The 7,088-nt window shown below is 60.2% G+C and overlaps 1 protein-coding gene across 1 annotated transcript in view; it reads right to left on the bottom strand.

The window, feature by feature from the left end:
* SLC22A11 (solute carrier family 22 (organic anion/urate transporter), member 11) overlaps nt 1–7,079 on the bottom strand; it is a gene marked incomplete at its 5' end in the record, with an annotated part of 11,156 nt that extends 4,077 nt beyond the window's left edge. The window contains 5 exons of the mRNA XM_014538202.1: nt 975–1,090; nt 3,337–3,460; nt 4,846–5,014; nt 5,115–5,269; nt 6,937–7,079. Coding sequence (XP_014393688.1) covers nt 975–1,090; nt 3,337–3,460; nt 4,846–5,014; nt 5,115–5,269; nt 6,937–7,079 — 707 coding nt within the window. The remainder of the gene's footprint in view (nt 1–974; nt 1,091–3,336; nt 3,461–4,845; nt 5,015–5,114; nt 5,270–6,936) is intronic.
* Between the last annotated feature and the right edge of the window lie 9 nt (nt 7,080–7,088).

Below are 7,088 nucleotides of genomic sequence, written 5' to 3'. Positions count from 1 at the left end.
GGGGGGTCCCGTCAGTGCAGGACCTGCCTCCCAGGGTCAGGCTGTCCCCCGGGAAAGGGTGGGAGGGCTGTGGCCGCCTCCGTTCCAGGGCGGGGCCGTGGCTAGGGGCTGGGTGGGCTCCTGGCCGCCATCAGACAGAGGCTTGACTGGCCAGGTGGCCAGGGCCCTGCGGTCAGCTGAGCTGCACCCCGTCCGGCTCCAGCGCCCCTGGCTTTGTTTCTGGAACCAGAGGCCGCTGCCCCTCTCGGTGGCCATTCTGTCTTTAAAGACGGGACTCAGGAGAGAAGGGCGTCTCTGTGGGGCAGGCGGCTGGGCCCACCTTCAGGGTGGGAAGTGCATCCCCAGCCCTTGGGGTGCTGCCTCCCAGCTGGGAGGGCACCCATGACAGGGGGGCCCGGCCAACGCAGAAGGGCCACCCAGCCCCCAGGGGTGGCCTGGGCTGAGAATGTGACAAGACTTCTCCCCTGCCCCGGCCTGGGCCCCCCTTGCCCAGTTGGTCCCCGCTGGCGGACCTCAGTCTGCTTCGGGGGGAGGGCACCCTGCCATGGGCTCTGAACCTACAGCAGCTGAATTTCCGGTTTGGAGATTGAATTTGGATCCACAAGTGGCCACGACGTGAACTTACTCTCGACCACTTTTCAAATCTGTCCCATCCCGTTTCACCTGGACACTCCCCCACCCACCCCCGCCCTCCTGCTGCCCGAAGGCTGTGCCCGCATCAGACGCCACCGGCCGCACAGTGAAGCCGCTGCGATTCCGCGTCAGCGTCAGCGATGGGAGTGAGTGAAGGGGACGTGGGCTCGCATGGGGCTGGCACTGAGGGCCCAGAGCCTCAGCCCAGTCGCCAGCTCACAGCCACAGGAGCAGAGATGCCCCAGCCTGCGCTGTGAACCCCGGAGGCTGCAGAGCGCCCCGGGAGCACTCCCCCGCCCTCTGCAGCTCTGTGTCCCGGAGGGGAGGGGAGGGTGGCGTACTTCACCACTAACAGACAGCAGCTTCTCCAGCGGAGAACCGGCACGCGAAACAGGTCCAGCAGCGACTGGCGGGCCTTCGCCGAGGCCACCTCCTCCTCCATGCTGGACATCAGCACCTCCGGGGAGAACAGGCCACCGTGAGGATTGGGGCGGTGGCTGGCCCCACCCCCGTGCCCGGGAATGGTGTCGGGAGTGATGGGGGAGCCTGGCCTTGACTGCGGAGGCTGCTGGAGAGCCCTAGGGGTGAGGGGGGTGGGGACAGGCAGCGTTTGCCCTGCCTTCCGGCTGAGCTTCTTCTGCAGACCTGGCCACCCCCTCAGAACCAAGGAGAGTCTGTGTCCCAGCTCTGGCCCTCTGGGCTGCAGGCTGCTCTGGGCAGTTACTGCACCAAGCCCACCTTCCCCCTCATTCACCAAGGCTGGCATCGGGGTGTGCCAGCCACACGGGCTCCCTGCACCCCAAGTGCCCATCCAGCCTCCTCCGGCACCTCTGAGCCCTGCCTGCCCTGTGCTCAGTTCAGTCCTGCTCAGCTCTAGCCTGCCTCCTCCTAGAAGCCTTCCCTGATCCTCCCGCCCCAGGGCATTTTGCCTCCCCTCATCTTTGGCTGCACACCCTCCACACCTGCTTCCTTGAGATAGCGCCCTTCAAATAAGAGATCCTGTTTCCCAATACATGGAGAAGCCCATGAGGTGAGTGTGCAATATGTGGATTGAGGCCGTGAACAATGAGGTGGTGGTGACGTGGATACGTTGTTGATAATGGTTGTATTGTTATTGGTGGTGGTGGTGGTGGTGGTGGTGATAACAGTCATGATGGTGGTGAAGGTAATGGTGATGGTGTTGATGGTGTGTTGTAGAGATGCTGATGGTGATGTCAGTAATGGTATTGGTGATGCTAGTGGTGATGAAGATAAAGTTGATAGTGATGGTCTGCAGGTGATGGTGGAGTGTGGATAGTTGTAATGCTGTTGATGATGGTGTTGATATTATTATTGGTGGTAGTGATGGTAGTTGTGTTTGAGTAGAAATGATGATAGTGGTGGTGATGGTGGGTATAGTGGAGGTGGTAACAGTGGTGATGATGGAGGTAACCATGTGGTGATGAGGATGGTAATGATGGTGATGATTTTGGCAACGGTGATGGTGCTGATTGTGGTGGTGGTGGTGATGGTGGTGGTGGTGATGATGGTGGTGGTGGTGGCGAATATGGAGGTGGTGGTGATGATGGTGGCACTGGTAATGGTGGTGATGGTGATGGTGGTGGCAATGGTGGTGGCAGTGGTGGTAATGGTGGTGGTGGCGGCGGCGATGTTGGTGGCAATGGTGGTGGTGGTGGTAATGATGGAGTTGGTGGTGGTGGTGATGATGGTGGTGGTGGAGATAGAGGTGGTGGTGATGATGGAGGTGGTGGTGGTGGTGGTTATGGTGATGATGGTGATGATGGAGATAGAGGTGGTGGTGATGATGGAGGTGGTGGTGGTGGTGGTTATGGTGATGATGGTGATGATGGAGATAGAGGTGGTGGTGATGATGGAGGTGGTGGTGATGGTGGTGATGGTGGTGGTCGTGGTGGTGGTCATGGTGGTGGTTGTGGTGGTGGTGATGCTGGTGATGCTGGTGATGATGATAGAGACGGTGAAGGTGACAGTAATGGTGGTGATGCTGGTGTTTTGTAGAGGTGGTGATGGTACTGGTGGTGGTGGTGATGGTGATGGTGGTGATGATGGAGGTGGTGGTGGTGGTGATGGTGGTGATGATGATAGTGATGATAGAGACGGTGAAGGTGACGGTAATGGTGGTGATGGTGGTGATGATGGAGGTGGTGGTGATGGTGGTGGTCGTGATGATGGTGGTGATGCTGGTGTTTTGTAGAGGTGGTGATGGTATGGGGGTGTTGATGGTGGTGGTGGTTGTGGTGGTGGTGATGATGGTGATGATGATAAAGACAGTGAAGGTGACAGTAATGGTGGTGATGCTGGTGTTTTGTAGAGGTGGTGATGGTATGGGGGTGTTGATGGTGGTGGTGGTTGTGGTGGTGGTGATGATGGTGATGATGATAAAGACAGTGAAGGTGACAGTAATGGTGGTGATGCTGGTGTTTTGTAGAGGTGGTGATGGTATGGGGGTGTTGATGGTGGTGGTGGTTGTGGTGGTGGTGATGATGGTGATGATGATAAAGACAGTGAAGGTGACAGTAATGGTGGTGATGCTGGTGTTTTGTAGAGGTGGTGATGGTATGGGGGTGTTGATGGCGGTGGTGTGGTGTGGGCAGTGGTGAAGTTGGTGGTAATACTGATAAGACCTCGGTGGGTGCCCTTCCCAGCCATGCCCCACACTCTGGGTCACCAACAGCAGCATCTCACCTCTATGGTCAGGGCCTTTTTGGCTTCCTTGTGGCCGTTTATCCTGGCCACCTTTTTGAGTTCCTGAAGCGCTCGCTCTGGTTTGCCGGTGATGATGAGCCAGCGTGCGGACTCGGGCAGCCACCTGTTAAAGAAGTGGGTGCTGCTGGGCCTCTGCTCCTTTCACGCAGGCCGGGCACTCCCCCAGTCGGGGGGCGGCAGACCCTCCCACTGCCGTGGGCGTGGGCAGCCACGTCTCCACTGCTAATGCCGGGCCGGGCGGCGCAGTCCCTGATGGTTTCAGATGAGCCCTGACGCCTGGCCACCTCTCCCCCAGGCCCACTCCATCTGGCTTCCTGGCTGCCGGGATCCTGCCCATCTGAGCACTGGGCACAGCCAGCACACAGGCTGCCTGGGCCTGGGTGATCCTGGGCCATTTCTTTCTTTCTTTTTTTTTCTGGGGCATTTCTATGGCAGAAAGCGTACGTCATGCTGAATTTAAAAGCAAGCAAACAAAAAACACACATCACACGTTGAAAACATCCCCCGTCAGAAGAGAATGGTTTTATACGCGAGTCTGCTTCTTCCCAGCGTCAGGGCAGATGGGCAGGGAGAGGGTCTCCCTGGTGAAGGGGCAGAGCCTTCCCAGCCGACAGGCTCTCAGCCCTGTTTGCAGTCAGGCTGCCTGGGTGCCAGGCCTGCCCCTGGCACTCACATGTGTGGCCTCGGGCAGGTCTCTGGACCTCTCTCTGGGGCCTCAGCCCCTCATTGGCGTTACCAACAGCACCCAGGACGCCCCTCAGTGCGACGGGGGGGAGGGAGGGGGTTGCCGAATTAGTGTAATTATGGGCTGTCTTCCTTGTTGCTACGGAGCCTGTTGATGCAACAAAACTCCATGTGGTCAGTGGCTGTATTTGCTGCTGTGGCCGCAGTGCCTACAGCCATGTCTGGCACGGGTGGGAGCGAGGTAAACATTTGAGAAGAAATGAATGAGCCCTTAGGACTCGCTACACCCCAGACTAGACGTACCTGGGCCCAGGTGAGCTCCACACTGACTCAAGGGCACAGAGAACCTGTGGGTGCCTGAACTTGTGTTTCTTCCTGCATCTCCCCCACCCCCCCGCCCGGCCCCCCCGCTCACCAACCCCAGCAGGTGTTTGCAGACCCCAGGGATTTTTGTGGCACCAACATAATAGTGAGGATGAATCTTCCCGTATCTGATGCCGGTCCTCACCGACACGGATGCCACAGGCACGACAGGTGACGTGGGCGTGTGTGGGGGGGTGAGGGGAGGGCGCGATGATGCCAATGTGCGGGAGGCCAGTGGGCTGGATGGGGCTCTCAGACCTCTGGCTGAAATGCCCTGGAACTCTGAGTCCCAGACCGTCTCTCACCAGCCATCACCAGCCAGGGCTCTGCTCACATCACCCCTTCCAAGGCTCTCAGCATTTTGGAACCCGCTGCCAGCCAGGGTCCCCCTCCCGTTCAGCGATGCTCTCCCCAAGGGAAAAGGCCCCACACTGTACCTACAAGGATATCAGGAAGATGGCAAAGAAGGGCGTCGACGTGGCCAGATGGAGGGCTCGCCAGTCCCGCAGGGCGAAGGCCAGACCACCCAGGACCATCTGGCCTGTGCAGTAGGTGCATCCCAGGATCGTCATGGTGACCGCCCTCCTGCGGGTCGTGGTCCACTCCACCACTGAAAGGCGAGGGAGGGGCAGGTGAGGGCCCGAGCGGTGGCCTTGAGCCCCACCCTCCCCTCCTCCCAGGACAGGAGGCGGGCCGAGCCGGTGACTCACTGAGTGTGGTCGAGGTCAGGATGATGCCGGCCAGTCCGAAAGCATTCAGAAACCGGAGGCCACAGTAGACGAGGAAATTGGGGGCAAAGATGGCACTGGTGTTGGCCAGGGCCACCTGTAGGCAGCACCAGCTCAGCATGGAATTCCGCCCAAACCTGTTTGGGGAGAAGCACAGAGCGGGGCCTGGAGAGGGCCCTGGGACATGGAGGAATGAGGGGGGCCTGCAGGAGCCGCATGTGCCCATGCCAGTGCAGGCGGCACCTCCTTCTCAGAACCCAGGGGGCCTGTAGGAGCCACATGTGCCCATGCCAGTGCAGGCGGCACCTCCTCGGAACCCAGGAGCACGTGCGACTGCGTGACACAGAAACGGCAGCGCCTGCTCTCAGCGGGCAGCATAGCCTCACGGTCAAGAATGGACTTTGGGCCCTGGCTGGGTAGCTCGGTGGTTAGAGCATTGTCCCAATATGCCAAGGTTGTGGGTTCAATGCCCGGTCAGGGCACACACAAGACTTAACCAGTGAATGCATAAATAAGTGGAACAACTCCTCTCTCTCTTTTCTCTCTCTCAAATCAATTAAAAAATTGATGTGAAAATTATGAAAAAAGAAGAAGAATGGGTTTGAGTCCTGCTCTGCCCCTCCTGGGTAACCTTGAGCTCATGACTCAATGTCTCAGAGCCTCAGTTTGCCCATCTGTAAAATGGAGGCATTCACCATGACATGCTCGTAGTGCTGCTGTGAAAATCAAGACACTGAGCGAAGGGACTGAAGCTGAGCACAGGGGGCCCTGGGCAAGCCGGGCAGCTAGCTCCCCGCCTGTCTGTGCTGGTGACAGGGGCTCCCAGGAGACGACCCACACCCCCTGGAGGGCCTCCGCCTGGTGTCCACACGCTCACGGGGGCTGAGCCCGGGGCCTGCCAGCCTGAACCGCTGCCTGCGTCCAGCTAAGCGCGTGTTCGATGGGAGAGAGGAGGGCAGGCCTGGGCCCTGCCTGTCTGAGCAGCAACCGGGGCAACAGCACCCGGAGCGAGGACGCCGGCCCACCCGGTGACGTCCAGAGTCACACCGGCTCTGACCCGGCTCACAGGGACCGCGGACCATCGCCCCGCGGAGGGAGGAGAGGCTGCACACCCCTCCCGGTGGCTCGGCCCTGCCAGGCCCACAGAGAGCCATGGCACGAGGCCAGCATTGTGCCAGCTTGGCCCAAGCTCCACGTGATTCACTCACTATGATAACCAGCAACCCCAGGGCGGGGGCCGGGCCCCCCTCACAGGAGGACCCGCTTCAGAATCGAGGACACGCGAGCGGGAATGGGGACTCAGCGGTGGGACCGCAGGGACCGCTGCCTGGGGTCAGAGCTGGGAAACCCTCCATCCACTTATGATGTTATCACTGAGCCACCGGCGGCACTGGGGACGCCCCACCTGAGCCCCTGCCTTCTCGGAGCGACGTCTGGTGGGGACACGATTCATGGTGATGCCGCAGAGGGGGCTCTGCTGAGGGTGCGGCAGGATCCCAGCTCGGCCAGCCTGGAAGGCCCTCTGAGGAGGAGCCTGGAGCCGAGGCCTGCGTGCTGGGCACCAAGCAGAGGAGTCCCCTCTTAGGGACCATGAACCCTCTCGCGACATCTCTGTACCTCTGCCCGCCTCTGCATATGCACACACGTGCACACACACATGCACACATGCACGCCCACACACATATGCATGCACACATGCACATGCACACACTCCTACACGCACACGCATGCACGCACACACCCACACACGCGCGCACACTCCATGCTCATCCCCCGAAGGCGCCAGCAGGAGGAGGGGACTCACCAGAAGGAGAGGAGGCCCCAGGCCAGGGCGCCCAGCAGGTTCCCGGCCATGAAGACAGCCTGGCCCACGGGCTTCAGGCCCTGGCGGCCGCACACCAGGCCCCACTGGAAGGGAAGGAGATGTGCCAGCCGCTCGGGGCGAGGACGAGCGGA

The sequence above is a fragment of the Myotis brandtii genome, unplaced genomic scaffold (assembly GCF_000412655.1).
Source record: "Myotis brandtii unplaced genomic scaffold, ASM41265v1 scaffold187, whole genome shotgun sequence".
NCBI classification, from domain to species: domain Eukaryota; kingdom Metazoa; phylum Chordata; class Mammalia; order Chiroptera; family Vespertilionidae; genus Myotis; species Myotis brandtii.
This window is presented reverse-complemented; position numbering and strand designations above follow the sequence as displayed.